The following is a 27,832-nucleotide window of genomic DNA, read 5'->3' on the forward strand; positions in this document are numbered from 1 at the left end:
GTAGAAATTGTCTCCAACACCCATTTGTCCGTAGTTATGTGCTCCCAGTTTTAATGAAAAAGAGCAAGGTGGTTGCCGAAGGGAGAGAAACATGCGGATTGTTGCAACAGATAAGGATGGGGGTGGTAATTCGGGCCCTTGACCAACCTACCATAATTGATGTTTTGATATAGAGGGTTATGAAGTGAATGCTTGTGGGGCACTTGGTGTACTCTTCTGCAATCTCTTGTGCTGGGTTTCATAAGGCCTCGGGTCGGGGGGAAGGAGAATTGAGTAGGCTGTAATCTCTGCACCATATGGGATTTACTGAATCTTTTTTGTGTGTGTAGGCATGTAAATTCCTAACAAGCACAAGGTGACTCTAGAATCTTTTGATGTGTGGAGGGATTCATCAGTCTTCTTGATGAACAACTTTGATTCTTCAAACAGAAGGACCTCCGCTGTAGGCTGGATTTCCTTTGAAAAGCCAGATAGTTGAAGCCAGGAAGCCCTCCTCATGACCACCGTTGTAGTGGCTGTGTCAGCAGTGGCTAGAGAGGCCTGCAGAGATGTACTTGCAAGGAGTTGGCCTTCAGCAGTGATCATCTGAAATTGCTCCCTCTGGTCTGTTGGAAGATTGCCAGTAAAGGCATTCAGTTTGGAGTAATTAATATATTATATACTTTGCCATGAGAGTTTGATAAGTGGCTACCCTAAATCACAGAATAGCAGATGATTGTGATTTTTTTGCCCAAATAAATCCACATATTTAAAATCCTCATCATATGGCATTGATTTAGCATGGTGCTGTCTGTCATGTAGATTTACAGCACTGACAATAAGGGAGTTTGGGGATGGGTGTGAAAATAAAAAGCCTGAGCCCTTGGAGGGAACATAGTATTTTTTTCCCGCTCTTATAGGTGAGAGGTATTTTTGCTGAGTGCAGCAAGGCCTCACAATGTGGAGAGATGAGAATGTGTGCAAGATGTCAAGTAGCCTGTGTTGCGACTCCTTAATCTCTTCTAGCAGAATTTTTAAGGAGTCCGCTAGCCTTCTGATAAAGTCTTGAAATTGTTTGAAACTGCATGCCAAAGTTGGTGGAGGAGCCAGTAACCACGGTAGAGGAGTAGACTTAAGTGTGCCTGAAATAATACGCTTGGTGGAATTAAGTTGCACATCGATCATCCTTGTGTGAGATGAGCAAGCCCATACTGAGTCCAAAGAGTCCAGCGGAGGGCAACAAAAATGATTAGGGGTCTGGAGCACACGACTTATGAGGAGAGGCTGAGGGAACTGGGATTGTTTAGTCTCCAGAAGAGAAGAATGAGGGGGGATTTGATAGCAGCCTTCAACTACCTGAAGGGGGGTTCCAAAGAGGATGGAGCTCGGCTGTTCTCAGTGGTGGCAGATGACAGAACAAGGAGCAATGGTCTCAAGTTGCAGTGGGGGAGGTCCAGGTTGGATATCAGGAAAAACTATTTCACTAGGAGGGTGGTGAAACACTGGAATGCGTTACCTAGGGAGGTGGTGGAGTCTCCTTCCTTGGAGGTTTTTAAGGCCCGGCTTGACAAAGCCCTGGCTGGGATGATTTAGCTGGGAATTGGTCCTGCTTTGAGCAGGGGGTTGGACTAGATGACCTCTTGAGGTCCCTTCCAACTCTGATATTCTATGATTCTATGATTCTATACTGGAGCGCAGTACTCTGCAGCTGAATAACAGTGCCAAGGCTGAAGTGCGTACCATTTGGGTATTAGCACCCCAAGTCATTCCGGACAGTTTTCCAAGCAAGTTGTTGAGCGTTTTGACCTTAGTTGCTGTTTTTGTAAGATGGTCACAACATGTGAGAGTTCTATTCAACGTGATGCCTACATAGACTGGATGTGAATCATGCTTTATTCGCTAAACATTGAGAACTATATTCAGCTCTCTGCTCGCTTGTGCATGATCTAAGTGGAAGACACCCAACACACTTGGCATCAGGCACCACCACCAATAATCAGCCATAGCCACCATATATGCATTCAAATCACTCAAGTATGTCAAAGGAGTGGAACTGAGTACCGAGGCATATGTCGTCTGCATAAAACTCACAAGATCCGGCATATGGTAGGTTATTCAAATATAAGTCAAATAACATTGGAGATAATACTGAGCCTTGCGAGAAGCTGTTCTGGTGCCTCCAAGCACTTGTTCTTGTAAGGCTACTGATGTGGTGCAAAAGACATGGATGTGGGCACCCAAGGGCATCCATACCAACTGGGTGGGCTGTCTCTCTCAAGACAGTAAGCTGGTTCTGCAGTTGTGGAAAGCTCCCTGATAGTGGAAAGGAGAGCCTTGGACAGAAATGTGAGAAACTGATGAGAAATTGTCATCATCGTTCTCCTCTTCATCACTTGGCAGAGGTGGAGCAGTTATGGAAGCTATGAGAGACTGTCAGTACTGTTTGTCTGTCCGGGCAGTGAAAGGGGTGGTCGGTATCGGAATGTGTTGATGCCGATCAGGAGACACTCAGGCATTTCTGAAACCACCGAGACCCTGGAAAAGCAAAATTCCTGTGGTACCAGGATGGTGGGCAGTACTGCTGAGGTAAGATGAGCAGAAGCGACTGATGTAGAAGGTGCTGATGGTACTGGAGGTCTCTTACACTGATGAATGACCAGTAGGTGTTGGTCTGGCCTTCTGCAGAGCTGACGTACTAGGTACCGAGGCTCTAGGGGACGCTGTCGGTACCAATTTTAAAGCTGTTCTCTCTCTGCCATTCCATTCACCCGACAGTAGCAATCTTCTGGAGCCCAAACTCTTCGAGTCCTTAGGCTTTCTGGCAATGACAATACCTGAGGAACTTGCAGCCTCATAGGTACTGAGCTGGAGATCGGTGGGTGCCAAGGTGGTCGACCTGGCTGGGGATTGTCTCTTAGTAGTAGATTCTCTACCCAAGGGACATGAAGTCTGCTTTCTGGTGACTTTTTGAGAGGAATCCAGGGATTTCCTCTTCAAAGCCATGGGGGAGTGTCATGCCAAAGAAGTTGATAGAGTAGGCCTTCTCAAGGACCGTTGTACAAGGAGGGTCCCTGGGCTGGGCTCAGAACTCTCCATCAGTTTTAGTTCCTGGTTCTTTCTGGCCCTTTATTTTAATTTAAGGCAGAAATAACACTTTTGAGGGATGTGTAACTCCCCGAGACAGCGTATACAGCATGAATATCCATCATTGACTGGGATAGCCTCTCGACAGGAAGGCAATGTTTAAACCCAGGGGAGCCAGACATACCCTTTTCAGGTTCCACTTCCCCACAGGGAACAACCAAGAAAAAAATAATTGTGGATGCTATTCTAATAAGAAAAAAAAATTATAAACTCCTCGAAAGAAAAGGAAAAGGGAGTACTAGAACTAATGGAAACTCTATGAACTAATTATCTCGAACAAGAAGAAAAAAAATACAAGTGAGGTAATCTCAATTCGGATGCTGCTGAGGTGGTTGAGAAGGAAGTGAGGGCGGTTTGCCCACACAGCGCTATATAACCCTGTTGCAGGGCATGAGATGGGAGAATGCATGTGTGGGCCAAACAGACACTGCTACCTAAAATCTCTGATCTGAGATGCATGGGGCACAAGCACACCTAGGGTGGAGCACCCATAGGGACACTACTTGAAGGCATCTGCTTCTTGAAACTTCACCTTCTTCCTATTCAAACATGCACAAAAGGGACAGAGACAATATGGCCCTAATGTTTTCATGAGAGGATTCCATGAGGAATTATTTTGCCAAACATATGCAAATTCTTCCATGCATCATCACCAGATCCTCAACTAATATAAACAGAAGGTTAAGAATAAATTTTACAAAGAATTCTTTCATCAATCACTATAGAAACTGTATTTAAAGAAGCCCAAAAACGACGACCAACTGCCTTCATATATGGTTTCATCAATTCACCATAAAGCTAAAATATTGACTAGAGAGAACCAGTTTGGGCTAACAAAGCATTTGATAAGATCTTTCATCCTTCTCACCAATTTTTCTTTGAGGATGTAGTTGTGAAGTGGAATCAAGGGGAATTGAAAGTGCCCAACTTCTTGCAGGATTGCGTCTGCATTATTTATCGCATTTAAGATTATATGAACCATAGCAGGGGATACAAATAATTCTGAATTCAAGATTCCATAGGTAAGTGAAGGATGAGCTGATATTTCAGAATTTGGCTTTAACTACAACAACATATATTTTAAATTTACAGATATATAAATTCTATTTGGTTAATTATTTGGGATCATTATTTTAAACTTTGTAGCGCAGAGATTTATTGATGAAAAATAAGTCTTTTTCATGTCTAGGTTGCTAGTTCAAATCAAGCCCATTTAGTTACTGTAAATTGTTATTATCTGTCAGGAATTTGTGACTACGTGAAATAATTTTTGAAGGGAAGATATTGGTTCTTTTCCAAAGACAACAACAAATGGCCACTTCACAAAACCAAAACTACAGCTAACACTAACTGGCCAATTTATTAGCTGTATTAGGGAAGCCAAAGAGCTTGGAAAGTGAACTAAAATTGATCTCTCTAGTACCCACTTGAGGCAAGTGGGCAGGACAGTAGTGAGGAAACTTGCACTACATCTGCATGAGCTGTAATTGATCTGTGGATAAAATAGAGGACTTCGATCTCCACAAAGGTCAAGCCAGCACCTTTCATAAAAATTAAATTCACTTACAAAAATTTAAAGAGAGGGAAAAAAACCCTATGCAGCTCCACTTTTAAAATTTGGATTATTTTTTCTTAATTCTAATGCTCGTCATTCTAAAAACAGTCTTTATGAACACTATCTTTTCAACCACAGACACGTGCAGCTACATCAAACTCTAAGGAACAAGAAAAAGTGAAACAGTAATCTAACCAGTCTGCAGCGAGAGATTTTGCAATCTACCATGTGAATAAATCACTAATTTAAGCACTTTGTTGAAAATGTGTCCTTCAAAATATTGTGTCTGATCATCAAGTGCAACTTTTAAAATACACTTTTCTCATTTGACAGTGGCTATCACTTTCATACTAGAAACTAACAATACAATACAGAAGTACTACTTCATTTTAACTACAGTGCTCTATGGCATATTTGAAATCCAGTACAGTTTTTATTGTTAATGTCAAAGCTAGACAGCAGATGCTGAACATGACAAATGTCTTAGCTCTCTAGTTTATGCTGCTCAGCATTTCATCAACTAAATATAGTGCAAATGTACTGGCAAGGAGAAAATGATAACATAATTCATGTGGGTCATATCCTTAAACTAGAAAAAGCATGTGTGTTATTAAATATGACTGAACTGAAACAGAGTATTAGAGTTTATCTTTCATAGCACTTAGGAAATTATGCATTTATCAGAAATTACACAGTATGCAGAGCGTACATTCAGTTATATTATATGAAACTTCTAAATTATCTTTTTCATTATTTGAATGACCTTCGTGACATTTGATCTTAAATACTGTTTCCATGGAGAAAGCCATTGTATTAGGTTTTTGTCTTTTAAGCAAATATAATATTGGAAGACCATATATTTTCTGCTAAGAAGTCAAATTTAATATAGTAAAAATAAAAAAGACAATTCCATTTTTATTACAACTATCCTATATATTGTATAAGATTAATTCCAAGGAGTATACACATTCTTGATATACAAAATGTTAGTATAACTGAACTTGTTACTTACAAGCAAAGTTCCATAGTTTAAAAGAAACTCCTCGGTTACAATCTGAGGACGGAATACCTATTTGAGCAGAGTTTTGACATAAGAGTAAATAATTAAAAACGTGATAAATGTAGCATAGTTTACAGTGTGTTTAAAAAAGCAGAACATTTATTTTGTTTTTATCATTAGAATTGTCTAAATGTAACTTCACAAATAGGGCTCAAGTCTTCATTCTGTCACATAGCTGGAAATCCCACTGACTTCAATTAATGCTGACTTCATGTAAAGAAGGCAGAATTTGGCCTACTCCAATTACAATCAACATACAGTGCATTTAAGGAGCATACAGTGGTTTACATTGTTTTCTAATTAAAAAATAATTACCTGGGATGTCACAAGGTGAAGAACTATTGGCATCATGGGAAGGCACATCTTCAGCTGTTTGGCCTGAGTTGTTGATGGATGTTTACGTCCAGAGACATTAGCTAGGGCACTAAGAATATCACCTGTAACACACAGCAAATATGTAGGATGCAGCTCAGTCTACCTCAACATAACTAAACAAAGGGGCTATTGACATTGTTTCTCATGTAGCCTGTATGAGGTTTCCCAGGCTTAACCTGAAGAAAAACTATTTCTGATTCTTCTTACAAACTGAACTACTTAAAGAGGGTTTGATCCTGCAAAGTGCTTGGCACTCTAGACTCAATCCAAAAAACACCTAACTGTGCTTAACTTTAAGCATGTGAGCAGTCCAAATGATTTCAACTGATTACTTTCAAAACAACAAACAACTTAGTCTCTAAATGCTTGCCAGTAAGTTGCTCTGATTCATGTGGATTTGCAAACAGAAGATATACCTTTCTTCTCTAGATAGGAATTCAGAATGAGCGGCAAGGGGTATATCAGTTATCCTGGCTGAAAATTTTAACCAGTTATTGCCAGAAATACTAACCCTTCGTTTCACAATCTCACACTAATGTGAGAAATTAATTTCTCCTTCGTACCAAATGGGTGTAAGTGACAAACAAAGGAGCTGAGGCTGATTACTACATCTGTCCTGTTTTATGCAAGTATAATTCCGCTGACTTCAATGGAATTATTTTTGCATAAAACTGGAATAATATGGTGGCATGCACACTACTTTTCAAGGCAAGCAGCTGTCACTCAAACTTCTCCAACCACACTAACTCTGAACGCCACACTCCCCTAAAACCAGGGATAATTTCTGGTCCCTGGAAACATTTGTAAATCAAGTCTCCATCCCCTTCTGACTCCCAAAGTGTCAAATACATATCAGAATGAACCACAGGAACTTTGTGCAGTCTAGCCAAATTTAGCAATCAAAAGTTGGAGAAGCCTGTTTAGCAGCTTTCCATAAGATATTAGAAAATAGCATTCAGTGATTTCACTTTAAATCAGGGTTCCCAAACTTTTTGCCTGCATGACCCCGTTTTGAGACACTGTTTGCTGTGACCCCAGACAGCAACAACGCAACACAGTGACCAAGGAATTAAAGGAATTTACACATTAAGTACGTTATTTAATGCTCTCTAATGTGACACACAGTCTTGCGTGTTGCAACACAACTTCTCGAAGTCCAGCGGTGTGATAAATTTCACATTTAATCTATGATGCAACATCAACAGAAGATCAATACTGAGATTTGATGGACACAGGTGAACTGAATCCAGCTTCACACAAATATGTGCTCACGAATGGCACCATCAATTTCAAGGCACGAGTTGAGAGTGCAGGATATTCACTCTTGGCAGGGAATCAGAACTCCAGGAGAGAAACTTGGGGATAAGTTCCTCACAAGAATCCACTGCAGGAAATTTCAGTGAGCTGTTTGATTTCAGCTGCTGGCAAATCCATATTATCAGGCTTGCAGTGAAAGGGGTTTTGTACCCAATCATACTTTGTCATGTTCAAGTTGAGGGAAAAGGATGCAAACTTTCCTTCATCTGGCTGAGATGCTTAGCCATCATCACCTGTGTGGGAGGCTGAATAATTTCATTGTCAGCCAGGAACTTGCAGCATGGACCCAACAAGTTACAATGATTCTTTATCGAGTGCCAACAGTGTACTCAGGGTAGCATAAAAAGAAGATATGGGCCCTGCCTTAAGGTACTTACAAGCAACTGCAGATTCCCATCTCAGAAAAGACTAGCACAGGCTCCTACCAGCTCAGGCAGAGAGGATGCTCTATTGATAAAGCTGCTGCCTACTGAAAAGGATCTTCTGGATTCAAGTCTCTCACCTGGATATCTGCAAAGTTGGATGGTGCAAATGGCAAAATGGAATCTGCAAAGCCACCTCTGCACATCCAACATGTCCAGACCTGCTCCACAAATACTACACCAGGAGGCACCCATTTTACAAAAATGGTAGCCTCCGCACAACATGACCTCACATACACTGTATCCTTGAGGCCACGATGTGTGGAGGCCATCATTTTGTAGGTCAAAATGTCAGCCTCCTGGCATGGCATTTGTGGAGCAGGTCTGGAAACATTTGGGGGCAGACGGCATCATCTCACACAACGAATATGGTCTGTTGGACCCCACGACCCCATCTGCTGATGGCACAACCCACCCCTATTGGGGTTGCAACTCACTGTTTGGGAACTGCTGTTTTAAATTAAGAAGATTTTGGATAGTGAAGTCTCATATTAACTCTAATCATGTGCAAGATACTGTGTATAATTTCATATAGTTTAAACACACATACACACAATGGACACTTAAATTATTTTTGTAGGATGATATTTAAAAAACACTGAACTCTTGAAATACAATGAATGAATTCCAAGCTCCACTGAACTGAACGGCAAAACTACCAATGACTTTAGTGAGGCCAGGATTTCTGGATGACAAAAATTAACATTTTCAAGGAGCATATAATTTTTCTGGAATGTACTTCCACAAAAGAGAAGTGGATAACACAAAGTTATCTAAAGCAACAGGGATTCTTGTGAGGGACAGGTAAAAAATAAAATAAAAAGGATAGTTAGCATGAGCCAATGAGGGAGCACAGCTGAGTTATTGAAAAGAATGTCTCAGGCACAACTAATCTAGAGAAAAGGATCAATATCTGATCATAAAGGGGAAGACAGTGGTTCAAGAACCAAGAAGTGTGAGAAAACCAGCGAATTCCACTCTGACTGATCTTGTTTTATATGAACTATTGTCTCAGGCAAACAAGAAGCCTTTGTTGTATGCATAAAAATGGAAGCGATGGGCAGGGGAAAGTCTCTGCTTATATGCAAATAAAGAAGAAAAATGAATATTTTTAAAGCTTTGAGAGTTAATAAATTCTGCCCTTGAACATACACATATTTCCTGTTTTTCCAAGCCTATAATAGAGTCACTGAACAATTAAAAGCCAGATTCTGCTAGCCTTATATGCAGTTGCAGAGATTTTAAGACCAGAAGGGAACACAGACTCATCAGACCTGTCCTTTTGTATAAAACAGGCCATAGAATTGATTCATATTAATTAGCTGAGTAGTATCAGTAGTTTATTACTCAAATACTCCCATTGACTTTAATACTCAATGTACGTAATGGAGGCAGAACCTGGCCTTAAATTAAATTAAAAGGAGAGATGTGCAAACAATTCTATTCCAAATGCAATATACTGTTCATAAAAATGAATGCATTTCCCATCATTTCTCCAGTTATGTGAGCCTCAATAAATAGTCCTAAATTTTAATAAATATGTACTTCTGGTTTTGAATCATTAAATTATAATAATATGACAAAGCCCTAGTTGTGGTGAACAAGAGATGCTGAATTTACCTAACTTGTTATTCTGGCTTTCCATATTTTACGATGCATACAGTGGTCATCCTGTTGTCAAATTTTGCATTAGATAAATAGATACAGATACCTCATTATTTCAGTATGACTGTATATTATATAGCAAATACCTAAAATGCTACAAATACAGAAGTAAAGTTATTTAGTTAACAAAGGCAAATGGCAATTTTTTAAGGCTGACTACTCTACTATTGATTTAATCTAACTTTTTAAAATAAATATTTGAAATCAATTTCTATGTTTTAAATCTATTTGGTTTATAGCTACATCTGCTGGAAGAGTATGGGATTAGAAGGGAGTTTAAATAAATATATATTAAAAACTAGCAAACATCAATTTCCAACTCAGAAATGTAACTGCTTTTAATTTGTTTCACTTTGCAAAATGTCTAACTTTGGACTTTTTTCATATGGAGGAAATAACTTTCACCCCTGAATCAGAACATATTCTTTCATTATCCCAAACAGGTAAAGAGAAAATACTCTCCTATAAAACTAGAGATCTCAAAATGAACCTTAATAAAAGCCAACTACAAAGACAGTCCTCCCTTCACCCAAAAACAATACAACCCCTCTCCCCAACATTAACTGGAGAAGGAAAACAGAGTGGAGAACTTATGTTTGATGTAGAGGTTGTCCAAAATATGCCATTAAAATTATACACCAACAGTAAAGGCAGAAAATTGCATGTAAAAGACAATAAGTTATTTTTGTTATTATCATTATTTGCATTACAGTAGTACCCAGAGACTAGGGTTACCATACGTCCATTTTTTCCCGGACATGTCCGACTTTTTGGTAATCAAACCCCCGTCCGGGGGGAATTGCCAAAAAGCCGAACATGTCCAGGAAAATGCCAGCCGGGCACTTCCCCTCCCGCGGCTGCTCTGCTCCTCCCCTGACTCTTCGGCTCTGTTTAAGAGCCGAGCTGCCCGAGCGCTATGGGCTTCAGGCAGCCCCCTTGCCTCCGGACCCCAGCCGCCGGCCGGGCACTTCCCCTCCCGGACTCCGGCGGCGCAGGGTCTGGAGGCATGGGGGCTGCCCGAAGCCGGTCGCGCTCGGGCAGCTCGGCTCTTAAACAGAGCCGAAGAGTCAGGGGAGGAGCAGAGCCTCCGGCCGCGGTGGCTCTGCTCCTCGCCTGACTCTTCGGCTCTGTTTAAGAGCTGAGCGCTACGGGCTTCGGGCAGCCCCCAGGTCTCCGGACCCTGCGCCGCCGGAGCCCGGGAGGGGAAGTGCCCGGCCGGGGGCGCAGGGTCCGGAGGCATGGGGGCTGCCCGAAGCCCGAGCGCTACCGGCTTCACGGTTTGCCGGGCAGCCTCCAGACCCTGCGCCCCTGGCTGGGCGCTTCCCCTCCCGGGCTCCAGCTGCGCTGGGGAAGCGCCGTCCGGGGGTGCAGGGTCTGGGGGCTGCCTGGCAAACCGTGAAGCCGGTAGCGCTCGGGCAGCCCTTTTTGCGTGGCTGGGAGTGGGAGGGAGGAGGGAGCGGGGTTGGGGCGGGGAAGGGGCGGAGTTGGGGTGGGGCTAGAGGTGGGAAATGGGCGGGGCCAGGGCCCCGTGGAGGGTCCTCTTTTTTTATTTGTTAAATGTGGTAACCCTACCAGAGACCCCAAATGAGATCAGAGTCCCACTGTGTAAGGCAGTGTACACACATTCAGAGAGAGAGAGAGAGAGAGAGACTCTCCTCAAAGCATATACAGTCTAAGGCCCTAATCCTGCAATTGACCATACATGGTCATCTGATATTTAGTTACTTAGGAAAACAAAGAACAGATGTGGTTTGAGGGAGAAACAAAATATTACATCGTCTTTGTAAATAAATTTTAAAAATAGGTGACTTTAAAGCCTACCAAACTTTACAAGTGCTACCCCTTTTTTTCCCCATTACTAAAAACAACAATTAACATACAGTGAGAACTTTAACTGCCATCTTTACAATAATGACTCACAGATTGACCTCTCCACTCCTAGAGTATCTTTCTCCATCCAATCCCACATGCTAGCCTCGCTTTGATGTTTCCTCTTCCTGGAAGTCTTGCAGTCAAACTTGTACTTAACATCTTTCCTCACAAACACTCTCCACTACCCACATTCTCTGTCAGGCTTGATAACCCCACCAGTCTCAGTCCTCTAATCTGGAGGTCATTTTTGTTGACTCCTCTTTTGCCTTGCATGTCCAGGCTGTGCCCAAATTTTGCCATTTCTCCAAGACTTGTCTAAGATCTATCCATTTTTTCTGTTCAAACAGCCAAAACTCACCTAGCCCCTCATCACATTTTATCTTGATTTGTATAAACTTCTTCTCTCTGGGCTCCCTAGCACCCACATCTCCCTGTCCATCCCATACAAATTGCTGGTCAAATGACCCTTGTTTGAATCCCTAAACTGGCTGCATCACCATGTCAAATTCAAACTTCTTGTTCTCACCTGCAATTCCCTTCACAACTCTCTGCTCATCTTCATTTCTGCTCTTATCTTTTATCACATTGTCCCCCACCCTGCCTTGTCTGCTTCTCTCAAAATCCTACCTTAGTATCTCCTTCCAAATTGTACTCTGTGACTGGAACTATGTCCCTGAGGACTTTGGCTGTTTGAATAGAAAAGCCACTAGTATCTTACCCTTCAAAACTCTCCTCAAGACCTATAAACATATTAGAAAATTAATGATGGCTTCAGGGGAAGATTGGGATAGTTGGCATTTCTTATATAAAGTATGTTAAAATAACTTTATTAAGATAACTTTCAAAGGTTAGGAAATACCAGAATTAAGATTATGCAAACTTAATTCAACTCCCTTCTGCATTATTATACAGTCTAACTATATGATCACATACTATTTTTTTCACAGGACCCTGCCTCATTCAGTGCACAGGATAGATATGCTCTGGGGATAAACAAGGTATGTGTGGTGAAGCTGCTCTCTGTAGGACCCTGGCTTGTTTGTGCTAAAAAGGTGATAAGTCTGTACCATTATGCATATGTGCACAGGCTCCAAATAATGCACAGGCAAACTTAATTCTGGCATTTTCTAATTTGAGTGCCTGGCTTTGCAACCCCAAAATATTTTTTTACAGAAGTGTTTTGTAATTTCCTACATTTTTAAAAAAGCAAACTGAAAAAACAAATACTATCATGTGGCATCTACGACACCTACATAGGTCCTCAGTAGGGTTGGCCACTTTAGATCCACACACAGACTTCTGTCACTTGAGCTAACAGAATAACTGATAGCTATAGTAGGTGGTCATCCTCTATGTGGATTGGCAAGAGGGAATGAGACGCCTTGCCAGGGGTTTCACAGATATTTTCTGACAGCAAAGGAATGGTGACTCAGGAATCTCAGGTTCCATTCCAGGCTCTGGAGGGAAGTGTGTTTAGCGGGCACAGACTCTTCTGACTGTTTCCCCCCCGCCCATGCTTGACCTCTTCTGTCAATACTCTCCAACCTGTCCCGGTCCTGTCTCTTTCCCTCCCTGGCTCTTTATCCCAATCCCATTCTTCTTGCTTAGTCAGTCCCAGTCTCCACTCCTATGTCTTCTTACCCCAATCTCCACCCTACTTCAAGTCTCTCCCACTCCCCCCCTGCCTCATTCCCAGTTTTCTAACCCAGCCAGTCCCAGTTTCCCCATTCCAGCTCCTCATCTGATCTGTCTTTCCCCTCCATCCCACTGGTTCCTAATCCTAGTCTCCATCCCCAGACTTCTCATCCAGTCTCAGTCCACCTTCACCCTCTCTCCAGCTCCTTTCTCCACCCAGTCTTCTCCCTCCCTCGATTCTTGGTCCCAGTCCCTTAGTGCAGCCATCTCAATTCTCCTCCCACACCCCAGCTATTGCCAATCTGGCTCCCAGGCCCTACACTACCCCACACCCACTGGTTCCAAATTGCCAGCTCCTTGTCCCAGTTTCCCCCTACTCATCTGATATCAAGTGTTCCTTCCCCCAGCCAAATGTCTCCCAGTCACCACCCTTTTCCCTCACTAGCTCCCAGCACCAGTCTCCTTGCCAACCTAATCACAGTTTCTCCCTCCCAACCCCTCTAGTCCCAGACTCCTTATCCCAATCCCTGGTCCATGTTTTGTGCCCCCAGTATTCGAAACAGACAGCATCCTCCTCCACAATAACTGGGTGCCAGCAGGGGGACCACTGAAAGCACAGGAGAGACAGGTTCCCTTCTCTCAGTTCCAGGGACAGCCGCAATCCCTTTGCAGGGAAAGTCCAGCTTCACCTCTGTAGACATGGCCTGGAGTATGCTCGGTTGCTCTATGGGGATGGTGCACACACAGTCTGGTCAGCACCAGGACCTAAGAGAGGCTCAAGCATGCTCACTGAGGTTGGACTGTTCAGAAATTAGCTGCTACAATAAGTCTCTACTAAGGATGTGTGAACTGTGATTATCCAATGGCTTATAATTTGGCCAAATTTGGGTGGATTTTCATGGGGCTAGCACAAAGCACACCCTGACACAAAGACCACTCCCAGCCAAATTTGAAGTCCCTGGTCCACAGCATGGGAGCATTAGAACTATTCAAAGAAGAAGTGGCCAGAATTTAACATGGGCAAAACAATGATTTTTCCCTGTCCTTGTTATTAGAGACACCTGAACTGTATTGGCTGAGGTTTTCTAGAAAAATTCATCCTGAAGCAGAAATCCAGCATGTAAAATTTTACCCCCAAAATTTTAAAAATTATAAGCAACTGAAATCAGGGTTTTACAATGGACAACTTTAATAGGTGGTGCTACCTGCCCCAACTATAATCATATGCATTCTCACATAAATGTTTATATAATATATACAATTGCATCTCTCTTCTTCCAGGTTTTGTAGATCACGGTTATACTGTAAGATCTTTGGGGCATGGACTCTTTCTTTAAACATGTTTATACAACACTTAGCATAATGGAGCCTGAGTCCTGATTGGGACCTTGTGTGCCACCACGATTGAAATATTAAATAAAAGAAAGCATTTTTTCAAGATTCAAATGCAAAGTATTATATGCTCACAATATAACTAAGAAATCTGATGAAGCTAATGCCATAAACAGTAAATGAGGGGGAAAACCTCTTTCTACTTACCATTGTCTTTACTCTTTAAAGAGATACTTAAATGTTCCACAAGGGAGTGAGGAAAGAAGACAGACAAAAAAATTCTTTTTGTAGTCAGCCAGCTGAATTTACCTAGGATTCCTGGCAGCTCCTGCACAATGTGATAGATGAGAAGGTCCAGGCATTTTGACAGGTATTCATTGCCGCTTTGCTGCTCTTTTCCTGGTGTAGCCTTTCTGCTGTCTCTTTCAATGTACATCACCAATCTACATATAAGCAAGTGCAAAAGATTACCTCTTGTGACAAAAAACTGATACTGCATCTCAAAAATGCCACTGAGGCAAGCATTTCCAGAGGGGCATAGTTACAAGCAAGATGACATTTAGCTGTTGTTTCAGCAACTTGTTGAAAACATTAGAGTTTTGTCTTTAAAACAAAGTTCATTTAAAAAAAAAATAACAACAAATCCTTCTGTGGGGAACTACAGATAAGCCAAATACAATTAGCCAAATTAAACTCTGGTGTAAGCAAGTGCAACTCTATTAGTGTAAATGGTAATACAGTGCTTACATGAGGAATGAATTGGCCCTTAAAAACTGAATAGGAGATTCTAACTTTAAACAGTTTATATTGAATTGTAATGCAAAAAAAATTGCTTAACCAAGGTAGCAAATTTTTAATTTGTGTACCTAAATATAAATGCCAAAACCTACTTTTTAAGTACTTAAAAGAGGTGGTGTGATTTTCAGTGAAGCCACAAATCTCACCAAAGTTAATGACATATAGAAGTACCATTGAAAATTAGGCCACATATGTGCACCACTGGGCAAACAAGAATTTAAAAAACCAAGAGTCAGATTATGCCTGGCCACTGTATAGGTGTGCAACCTGTGGGGGAGAGTACAAGAAACTTCTGCTTCCTTGCATCCTAGCATTAGTGGCCAGGAACAACTGCAACCTCTGTTTACTCCCTCCTAGTACCCCAGTAGTGAAAGCCACCAGAAAGGCCATAGCGCTGATTTTCTTCCACAGCACTGGTTTATGGAGTTGTCTGCAGACACAGAGAAGTGCACACCCTGTACCACTCTAGGGATTTGTGCAGCAGGCATTTAGACCTTGTGTGCCTGGGGTTCCTTTTTCAGGCATGATCCCTCCCAGAGCTCATCCCAAATGTGGGCCAGGATCAGGATAGTCTCTTCCAGCATGCTCCAGTATAGGAGTATATTTAGTTGTAACAAATAATAGGCATACTCAAGAAGCCAGAGTTAATGACATTTATTTAAGATCAAATTTCTCTGTGGAGAGGAAAATGCACTGGATTAATCTACACATCTGTTACAAATTAAATGTTTCAAATACTTAATTTTTTTAGTCTAGATATTATGACAGTGAACTTTGAGTAAGAAATAGGGTTACCAATTTTGGCTGGATGTATTCTTGGAGATTTCATCACATGACATAATCTTTAATTAAAGATTAATCTAATTCATGGAGACTCCAGGCCAATCCTGGAGGGTTGGCAACCCTAGTAAGAAATAATTTTAAACTATAGTTTAGCAGTAGGTTTTTGCCATACTGGCAGGGAAGCATAAATTGCTGTTATCAGGATTTTTAAAAAAGGACTATTCCCAGCTCTCTTAATCCATCCCCTTTCTTAGCCACTATTTTAAAAAAGTAAATAAAGAGATGTGACAGAGGCCCAGTGGTGGTTCACTATTCTGTGTAGTCTGTATCAGCAATTCTTCTCAGACCTGACATACGCACTATGCCTACCATGCTATTGTCATAATCTGTATCTAAAAAGTATTATATATCATTTGAAAACTAATGACATACTGGTGATGCATATCATTGTGAAATGTACATATTAACATTGTATGAGGAATTATGGACACTCACTGATATTATGCCTTTTTTTTTGTTTGTTTGTTTTAAGTCTGTGACCACACTAACGGAGGAAGAGGTTCTCCCCCAGACAGGAGGGAAGGCAGCTACCTACTTCTCTCCAGTGTAAATTAAGTAAAGGATGTGGTCAAAGTAAAAGAAAAGCACTTTTACAGGCAAGGTAAACAAAGCCATCAGGAGAGCATGTGGGAAGAGAGGACTGCTTAATCTCATACTGTGCCCCCAAAAAACCTTTCTGCTTCCTGAAGCAAGGGAAATGAACTTTGGGAAGTCAGTCAGTCAGTCACACACACACACACACTCACTCACTCACTCACACGGCGCGCGCGCCATTTTGGCATCCTTCACCTGAAGGGACAAAGGAACTGAGCACTTTGAGGGGGTACTGGCCAAAGAGCATGATCAGCCATGCTGGAACAGACTTGGTTCGAAACACTTCTTTGAACAAGAGACTCAGGTTTTAGTCTTAGAATCGCATTTTTACTTTTGTTTGCTTGTAATCCTTTCTATCTTTAGTCCTTATACTTGGTATCACTTAAACCTACGTCTTTTTGTTTAATAAACTTGTTTTACTTTTACTGTAAACTAAGCCAGTGCTTTGATTAAAACGGAGTGTTTGCTAACCCCAGTTAAGCTAATAAGATGCTGGTTACTCTCTCTAAGGGATCAGTGAACTTCACTTTTGTAAGTGTTCAGTGAGCACTACAGGGCAGATGGTTTAGGGGAAATTTGGGACTGTGCAGGTGTTGGGGTCACCCTGCAAGGAGTAACCAAGGCTGGTGGAAGCCAGGGTGAAGCTACTGTGCTTTGAGCATGTTGCTGGTGTCAGGGCGCTGAATCAAGACTGCACAGCATTACAGGGCAGATAGTGACACAATCCCTTACTGGTCTGGGTTGAACCCTAAATGCCACATTAATATAGAAATCAAAATGTGTCTTGTCTGGGATGATGAAAATAACTGGATTTAAACAACTTCTTGTGCAAACATGTGGTATGTTAGGGCCCAGTCCTGCAAACCTTTATTCAGGCAGGAGAACAGTCCCATTATAAAATGGGATTGTTCACTGGAATAAGAACTACTCTCCTGAATAAAGAGTTTGCATGATCGGGCCCCTAAGCAATGATGAGACTGCATATTTTGAAATACAACAAAAACCTTTATTTTATGGTGGCTTATATGGGGGAGGGAGGCGAGAAAGAAAAAAGTGATCCATTCAGTAACCGTTTACTTTTTCTCACCCCAGCAACCCACAGGCAGCAGATCCAGCTATACCTTGCCAAAGGTTCTAGTTATTTTCCTTAGACTCTCAGTATGATTTATTCAATTATGGTCAATTTTGATGAAATATAATACATGTTAACTATTCAAAAGCCCATCTCATCATTCAACTCCAACTTTCATTATACAATATGCTATGTAGTTTTATTAGACATTTTCAGTTGCCTTGAATAATTAAAACAAAATAACTTAAGTTGTTTAAATGAGTTCTCTCTCACTGAGAGAGAATATGTTTAACCAAATATTAAGTATGAGTAAAACATGACACGAGAAACCAGAGTGTCATATTTTTCTTTAAATAAATATTCTTCTAAATGTAGTTTGAGTCTGACAGTAAGTTTAGAATTGTCTGCACATTATCGAAACAAGCTGTTGAGTGAAGGCTAGCACGATAAGTTTGATATATATTTATATTTTAAGAAAGGAATTCTACCACAGAATGATTTACCAGAATATTTGGGGCAGTAAAACAAACACCTGTTTGTATGGCAAAACTTGGCCTACAAAAGTATCACATTTATTCCATGCATAACAAGTACATGTCTGCCATGCAATCAAATGGACACAGAGTGAACAAAGAAAGGCCAGAATTAATAAAATAGACATGGCATTAACAGTTAGGATGAATTAATCATTTTCTGAGAAGTTGGGCATGCAACTCAATTCAGCTTCCTGGCTATATCTATGGTACGTCGTGTCCTATCACTCCCATGTAAGGTGACCTAAGGATTATACAAAAAACAACCTAAGGTTTCAACCATTTTTCCAACAGCACAACCTCAGATTATTTATAAGTTCTTAATTACAAATAAATTATTCCTTAAATTTTCTGTGTATGAACAGAAAGATGAGTGATATAATTCTGGGTAAATTTATTTCCTAGGTTTAATGTAGTAATAAATATTATGTTTTATGTACTCAAGGTACAAAACAACAAATAAAATAAGTATTTTCCTTGAAAACTGATTCAACTTTCCAAAGAAACTATCATCTCTGGAGATCAAAGTTGTACATTTTGGGTGGCAACTACATTATTAATAGTGGTCAAGATTTTCAAAATTGGGTACCTAGAGATAGGTTCTTAGTCCAGATATAGGCATCTACATAAATGGTCTGATTTTTAAAAGTTTTGAACATTTATCAGTTTTCACTGAAGATTTCAAATAAACAAAACCCCTCTCCTTTTTTCTCCAACCTAAGGAAAGAACTCCACCCCCAAAACCCCCACGCCTGCCCACTGCTCCCTCCTCTCCTCCTCCCACCCCACCCCACCCAAGTGCTTCCTGCCCACTGAACAGCTCATCAGCAGTGAGCCACGGAGCCGGAACCAGTATGGCTGGTGGGTGCTAAGCACCCCCTATTTTTTCTTCTGTGGGTGCTTGAGCCCCAGAGCACCCATGGAATCAGCATCTATGAATACAGGAGCAACTTTTTAGTGGATAAAATGAAGCAAAGGTGTATAATTTGGTAGACATTCACTAGAAACAAGGAACAATCCTTTTAAAATATAGAGTATGTAAAAACAAATAGACATGACCACTCAGTATATTATCCAGACAGGAAGTCAGATATTGTACTAATAGTCTAATAGGAATTTCAGTTTTAGGAATTTCAGTTTTAGGAATCTACTGTAGTTCTAGGCTAACGTGCAAGTCCGGTCAAACCTTTATCTCTTGTGCTGCAGGGGGAGATTTTGGATGCAGTGCAACTGACATATGCTCCCAGAAAGGGAAAGGAAAGTATGGAAATTAGTCTATAAATCCCCTGTTGGTATAGCAATGAAATAAGCTCTCAACTGCTGAATATAATTCATAGCAGGAAAGTATGAGGTTTTTATGAATTTGATAGAGTTTCAAATGTTACTTATTATTCAGCTAGATAAAGAAACTTGATACAAAAATATGATGAAGAAATCTCACACTTAATACTTTTTGTTACCAGATAAGCATAATACAAAATAAAAGGAGTTAAGATGAAACGAAGGACAGTCTTAAAAGTGAGGTACGTGAATGGCAGCCCTAAGCACTGAAAACCTGCCCACATCCTGCTGACAACTTATGTGGTACTGAAATAATTTGGTGGCAAGCAGCCCTTTTCTGCAGGGGTGGATAAATCAGCACAGTGAAGGTGAATCTAAATCAGAGCAGAAAGTAGATTTCATTAACGAAGACTGGGATTTTCAAATATGTATAAAATTTATGCAACCAACTCCCATCATGTTCAATGGGAGTTGGTGCATAACTGCAGTAGGCCTCTTTGAAAACCCCAACCTCATTTCTTAGTAATAATTTGTATACAACAATCACAGATCTACCCAGTACAGTAAATGGCAAGTCACAGTGGCCTAATGGGAGTGCTCTGACCTGGCAGGTAGACTACACTGCCATTTAAGAGGGTCTGGCAATGACTCCCAGACCTTGTCTCACTCTTTTAGAGGTCATGCTTTGTAATACTCACTGAGGGCCCTCAAGCCAATTAGGAGTTGCACTGACAGGTTCTCTCAGAGTTATTTCCATTTCCCTAGGTAAGAACTTCAAGCACGGGGATTGTAAAGCAGGGGGAAATAAGGATATTTTCCTAACTCTTTCAGGACCAGAGAAATAATATTTCCTTATTGGAAAAATACCTAAGTTGCACCAGATTTTCTTCATATCACATATACAAGGAGAGCTTTTAAATCATGATTTATACAATTTCTGATATTATTCTTGTATCTATAACTAATAGGAATTGCACGTTCATTTCACTTGGGTGAAATGTACCCTTGTGCACATGGTCAGCACAAAGCCTATGCACCAATTAATACCTCTTACATCCTCAAAAATCAGGCTTAAGTGAGATTTAAGGTATGATCGCCTTACCAGGCAGCATGAGATTGTGGGGCGGGGCTTGGAATGCAGTGCATACCCCCTGGGTTGCCCTGTTTCAAGAGTCAATCAATAGGCTGGATCTCAAAGAAGAGGGCTGTCAATGGGTAGTTCTGGTCCCTGCAACAGGCTCTTGGGTTGACTAGCTAGGGCTGGATAGGTCTATGATGGCATGGAGATTGATGGACCTAGAATAATTTCGTGGGTATTCTGTAGAGTTCGAGGACCTATGCAGTCAGTTTATGCAATAATCTTTCTTGACAAATGAGCACACAGGTTCTGTTCATTTTAGTGATATGTTGACTGTCATGTTTGGGATTTGAGCAGTGAAAAGGGTGAAGGCAGGTAACAGAGGGAACACTGAGGACCTTCCCCTTTTTCACTGCTACCAGGACAGTTTGACTTGAGTCGTTATCCTGCTATGGAATTTATACAGTTGCGACCAACCGGCCAACAGTACAAGATGTTTTAACTGTCGTCACTGACCCCTGCCATTCACAAGTGGTGCATAGGGCTGCACACTGCACATAGGGGAATTTTGTCCTTAATATTCAGTTTCCTTTCTTTATATCTCCATTACTTTAATTTTCAGCTAATATACTGTATGCTCCCTGCTACAGTACACTAAGTTCACCAACACTGAGCAACCATAAGTAATTTGCACCTACCAGCAATTTTTAATGATTTTACCATCATTACTGAGGTAAAATATTTTCAATAGGAAAATTCAATATTTTTACATTATATGCTGCAATTCTACTCAGACTTACATTTTTATATTTAAACAAGGAACATTATGATCCTAGTTCATTTGGTAATGAGTTATGAGAAAAAGTAATACAGCAATAAAGATGCCAACAAGATCAAAGAGTGGACTATATTAACATTTTGAAAAAACATTTCATATTGGGACTAGGACACCTGTCTAATTGTCTAACCAATGTTTTCACAAAATGGTCTGAAATATTTTATTTTTTAAGTAAACTAATCGTTTGAAGAAAACTTGGGAAGTGCTTACAGCATATTATAGTACACTTTAAAAACAGAGAGCTGATGTGGAGACATTGAGTCCTTATTTCTTTTGACTTATGTCATATTTATGAGACAAAGAGCAAGTCAAGAAAGATGCCATACATCACATAACAGAATGCAAAGGGAAAGAAATAGGAAATAATAGCTACAGGGGGGAAAAGGTCACTGTGGAAAAAAAAGTGTGAGCAAAAACAAAAATCAATTCATTATATCAAATACTAAGAACACCACTACACTGTCATTAGAGTACCCTGCTATCATCCATTTTAAAATCACCAGCAGTCAAAATGTTCTAAAGCTAATAGCACTATAGCAACAGCTGACTACAATGCAACTAAAAGGTTTTAAAAGAGTACTATAAATCAAGTGACAGATACCTGTCACAAGACTATTATTATGTCAAAATCTCTGTACTGTGTAGAGTACTTTAGTGCCATAATAATGATGGAATATGTTTACTCTAATCATTGACAAAAAAACCTAATTCTGTTGTACAACAGGACTTTGGAAGACTTATAAAATTACCTAACAGACATGAAACAGTAATCATGATACAATGGACATATCTTTGTATTTAAGAACATGAATGTGGTGCTTCTGAAAAGTACCAGGTGATAGCCCTGGAGAGTAAAGACCTTTAATTGTTTAAGGGACTGTCACAGTATGAACAGCAACAATGCAAACTTCCCCACACCTTCCAATCAAAAGTTTCAGAGTAACAGCCGTGTTAGTCTGTATCCGGAAAAAGAAGAACAGGAGTACTTGTGGCACCTTAGAGACTAACAAATTTATTAGAGCATAAGCTTTCGTGGACTACAGCCCACTTCTTCGGATGCATATAGAATGGAACATATAATGAGGAGATATATATACACACATACAGAGAGCATAAACAGGTGGGAGTTGTCTTACCAACTCTGAGAGGCCAATTAATTAAGAGAAAAAAAAAAAACTTTTGAAGTGATAATCAAGCTAGCCGAGTACAGACAGTGTGATAAAAAGTGTGAGAGTACTTACAAGGGGAGATAGAGTCAATGTTTGTAATGGCTCAGCCATTCCCAGTCCTTATTCAAACCGGAGTTGATTGTGTCTCGTTTGCATAACAATTCTAGCTCTGCAGTCTCTCTTTGGAGTCTGTTTTTGAAGTTTTTCTGTTGTAATATAGCCACCCGCAGGTCTGTCACTGAATGACCAGACAGGTTAAAGTGTTCTCCCACTGGTTTTTGAGTATTTTGATTCCTGATGTCAGATTTGTGTCCATTAATTCTTTTGCGTAGAGACTATCTATCTCCCCTTGTAAGTACTCTCACACTTCTTATCACACTGTCTGTACTCGGCTAGCTTGATTATCACTTCAAAAGTTTTTTTTTTTTTTTCCTCTTAATTAATTGGCCTCTCAGAGTTGGTAAGACAACTCCCACCTGTTTATGCTCTCTGTATGTGTGTATATATATATCCTCATTATATGTTCCATTCTATATGCATCCGAAGAAGTGGGCTGTAGTCCACGAAAGCTTATGCTCTAATAAATTTGTTAGTCTCTAAGGTGCCACAAGTACTCCTGTTCTTCTTTCTTCCAATCAAAATGGCTCTGCATTCCTCTGTCAAGACTATTCGGAAGCAGGGGTGCTGGAAAATTTTTTACAGTGGGAGTGCTGAGAGCCATTCAACCAAATTGTAAACCCTATACATAATGGAAATCACTTCAAGAGATGGGGTGCAGCAGCACCCCTAGTTCATAAAGTGAGAGGGCATTTAATTTTCCATGCTCATACAATCCTCTGGTCCCTCTGCTAGGCTAAATGGGTGCCAACTGTGGTATCTGGGTTTGTGATATGGATACCTATCCACAGCATTCAGATTGAGATAAATTAATTTGAAGTACTGATATTTTTTGCTCATTCCTGGACTGGGCTGAAACCAGTGACCTAGAGATGAAACAACAATGAAAAACAACATTACTTACATCAAGTGCTTTTCTTTCATAGGTCTCAAAGCACTTCAGAAAGGGTCTGTGTAACAGGTTCTAGTGCAAATCCTGTGTCAGATTACTGTACCTCCATTGTCCAGGTATCCAGTCCCCATATCATTAATTTTGAAATATTCATTTAGAAATGCACCTCTTTTAATGGAGTCTTTTTAATGAACAGCAAAGACTCTGAACTAGCAAATACTATTTTATAGATTGAGCAAGTTTAACAACTAACTCACAAAAAACTGTGCAATGATATTAGACTTGATAACTTGGTTAAAATAAAAACCCTGTATAAAGTAAATTGAACAGCATTCATCTTGAAACTATGGAGATATATGCAGTGTTGCCTTAGGGTCATTACTACTCTGACTTTTGTATCACCTGTCTCAATTGTGAACTTTTCCCTTATATCAATTGTCTTTTACCACCAGATTTTATAGTCTGAAGCAATTTAATATGCTATATGCATTTCCTGTCTGTATATATTTTATCTTTATCAAAATATTACTAAAGAAGAAACCAAGACACAAATTTTGCAACTTTTACTAGACTTGCTATAAATTTTACAAAACAACAGTGTTTAAAAATGCCTGAAATACTCAAATTATTTTTTAAAAATAGTCAGCCAATTAATTTCTTGCTACTGTACTTCTAGTCATTCTGAAATAGCTGTATGGTTCTCCCACAAATCTAGGAGATATTTAAATAACTTAAATATGCTGATGAATGCCCATTGATACACATCACAGAACATCCATTATCCATGCTGGGTCAAATAAAATGCATCCAGGGTCCAGAATATTACAAAAGTAACTGTCTCCCCATATAATGGCCCATTTCTCCTCTCCCATCCCACTGTAGCTATCTCATAATGTGAGCACCAGAGAAATGTTTTAATTTCAATCAGCTATCCTGTCAAGGGATAAACTGTTCACTAAAAAGCTACCATTATGTTTAAAGAAATCATAATATGTGAAGAAAAATAGTTTGCTAGTTCAATAAAGTCTTTTCTGATGCTGTTGTTAATCTTGATGGTTTATAGTGTGTATTGGCCCATTATCGATTTTGCTTTGAGTACCATTAAAACAATATTAGAATAGAACCAAGATTCAATGCACATAGCTTGTCCCACAACTCTCCTCACAAAAATGGCTCATTTGAAAGTATTAAATAAATAAAAACCTGAAATATAATTTATTAATTTAATCTGGTGACAAAAATCAAAGTTTTCCCTCTCATAATATGCTAATAATTATTTATAAACAAGTAGTACCCATTAATACAGGACTTTTGTTGTAAAATATTCCTCTAACTACACAGTTACATGTCCACTAACAAGCATACAATTATCATTAAGTCGTTAAAAAAAATAACAGTCCAGAACTGATTCATGAGTGGTAGGAGACAATACTACCAACTCCAACCCTGCCTTTCTCGCACTCCACGACACCATGGAACACAATCCCATGCAATCTGCTACTTGGAAGGTTTTCTTCACAATGTACAATGGAAAGTAGCATATGACCCTCCGTTTTCAGATTCTTGTGACTATCTGGGGTAAAAAGTATGTCCCCGGTTGGATTTTCCTCTTCTTATTTTTCCCATTATTCCCTCCAAAATTACTTTAGTAGTTCACATTTTAATAGAGTCTGAAGGCATATAGGACTCCATCTGGTCCAAAAATTGAGACATTTCCGATGTCAGAAGACGATACAGAGAAATTTAAGTTACTGCATTCCTGTTAAAAACCATCTTCTTGAAAATCATTTGGATCACTGTAACTGATAGAAAAATTCAAAATTCACTCTGCTTTGGAGTGGTCTACCCATTTGTACAGCCTTGAATGACAGGTTGTCATATCTCACATTGTAAAATAATGGGTGAAATTGATAAAATCAGCAAGGAAGTGTTAGAAGAAATATCTCCCTTCCTTATCTTTTCAACGGAATGGTCTGTTGGACTACTCCAAGTCCATACACAAACATAAGGCCATTTTGTGCCTATTAATCCTTGGACGTGGTGTTGAGCTGCACCACCACAGTAGGAACTCTGAGGGGCGTTCTCTACCAGTAGTGACCATTATAGTTAAAAGCTTACAATTATGCTTGACCTCAACATGACACAGAGTGCAAGGAACAATTTCCCACCTTCAGTCCTAACACAGAGGCCAGCAACAATTTCAGTCACTGTTCTGTTCTACTTATTGTAGACACTGCTCCCTGCTAGTCCCCAGTTGGGAACAGAAATTATTCCAAATGGATAGGAAACAATGGGATCAAAGGCCCTCCCTAGCAACCACGAAACTTCCAGTTGTGACTGGCCAGTATATGGGCACCAAACACTATCTGGCTTTTCATAATAGTAGTCGCTACTATTCTGGGGGACTCATATGATATCCTATTAATCTTAAACACAAAATCAATTGCTCTCAAAACAATGACTCAAAAAATACTATGGTATTTACTGATAGAGTTTACAGAGCTAACTTTGAAAATACACACTACATGTCTAATTATATTCTCCATTAGCATCTTACCTTGCTTGGCAACTGAGCAGTAACATCTCTCTGTTATTAATTAAAACCTGTAACAGGACCAGAAAGGCTTTTGCTCGAATGGAAGTCGATGGACTTTCAAATAAACGGATAATGGTAGTCACAAAATCCTGGGTGGAAATAAAAACAACACACAAATACTGCTTATTGAATAACAAAGTAGGTAAATAACGTTGTCCATTAGCGTATACACATTTTGAATCATTCTGGCATAATAAAGATGCAATTACGTTTGGATTCAATGTTCGTTAAATCCTTTTCATAACATTAAAATACAGCCCAAAACCCCACATGGTACTGTTGAATAAGGGAGTTTTGTCCTAGACAGATAGGCTGACTGCAGTGCTGACATGTGCAGCCTTCCAAAGGCCAAGGTTAATAGACATTTTCTACTGTATTGGACCCAAAATAGGACTAACAGGTTATTTAAAACACACAGAAAGCCATAATTAAAGTTATTTCATCCTAACAAAAGACAAAACAAAGGATATTTTAAACCCAATAGTTCTTTTAAAAGAAAAGTTGTAATTTTAAAAATTGCAAAAATACATACCGGTACTTGTCTTTCCTCCTAATACTATGAAATTTAGTAGTTTACATACTACTTTCAATATGAGCTAGAAGATCGTAAGCTAATACAAATAAAAAAATATTTGCTTGATGTAACTATAGGCTAGTTAAGTATACCGTGTACTATGTGGCACATCAGATCTAAGTTACATATCAAGGACCCTGGATTTAAAAGAAAACACTGTTTCCCTCTGTAACTATGCCTGGTATGGGTCACAGCTGAGGGCCAATCTCAGGTCACGCTGTGAAAAAACTGGGAAGACACTCCCACACTGGTGGCATATTCTATGATTAGATTAATCAAACTAGCAATAAATGTGAGCTACTGGATCACTATACTAGCTTAACATGAAGCCATAGGCAGTCCCTTTAAACCTATATTATCACCCAAACTGGATTTCTGTGATGAAAGATTATTAAAACCACACATTAGGTTCTTCCAGCCCCAGGAGGCCAGTCACTTACCTATAGGGTGACCAGATGAGAGACATGAAATATCAGGATGCCGGGGGAGGGGGAGGAGCCAGCAGAGGAAAATAAAAACCCAAGAGCCGCCAGAGCATAGGAAAAATTAGTGGGGGCTGAGCACTCACCAGCAGCTCCACGCCCCACCCCGCCCCACCCCCCTGCACCAGCTCGCCTCCACCTCCCCTGCGCGGGCTGCCGCGTCCTGCTTCTCCCCCCTCCCTCCAGCACTTGCGCCGCCATACAGCTGATTAGCGCAAGCCGGGGAGGAGGAGGAGGAGGAGGAATGCGGCATGCTTGGGGAAGAGGCGGGATCCAATGGGGCAGTGAGGGGGCGGGAATTTGGGGAGGGATCCAATGGGGGAGGGAGGGTGCAGAGTCGGGGCGGGGGCAGGGCGGAGTTGGGGGGGGGGGGTGCGAGCCTCCTCCACCTGTGTGCCGGAGGGCAAAATATTGCGACAATTCGCGTCCCAACCGAACATCAGTCGGGACGCGGGACAAACAAGTAAAAATCGGGACGTCTGGTCACCCTACTTACCTGGTGTAAGGTCTTGGGCGTCAATGGACGCCCAAGACCTTACACTAAAAACAACACTGTAGTCATCCTTTAGTAAACTAAAGATGTATTAACTAAGAAAAAGGAATGAGAGT

General features: G+C 40.4%; 1 protein-coding gene across 3 annotated transcripts in view; it reads right to left on the minus strand.

The window, feature by feature from the left end:
* The window catches only part of ULK4 (unc-51 like kinase 4), a 408,217-nt gene that overhangs the window by 267,813 nt on the left and 112,572 nt on the right, over window positions 1–27,832 (minus strand). For all 3 annotated transcript variants that reach the window (XM_024107953.3, XM_005278594.4, XM_065587118.1), the window contains 4 exons: window positions 26,129–26,256; window positions 14,666–14,799; window positions 6,054–6,175; window positions 5,691–5,747 (listed from right to left, as the gene is read on the minus strand). In XM_024107953.3, coding sequence (XP_023963721.2) covers window positions 5,691–5,747; window positions 6,054–6,175; window positions 14,666–14,799; window positions 26,129–26,256 — 441 coding nt within the window. The remainder of the gene's footprint in view (window positions 1–5,690; window positions 5,748–6,053; window positions 6,176–14,665; window positions 14,800–26,128; window positions 26,257–27,832) is intronic.

This window comes from Chrysemys picta, chromosome 2 (assembly GCF_011386835.1).
Source record: "Chrysemys picta bellii isolate R12L10 chromosome 2, ASM1138683v2, whole genome shotgun sequence".
NCBI lineage: Eukaryota > Metazoa > Chordata > Testudines > Emydidae > Chrysemys > Chrysemys picta.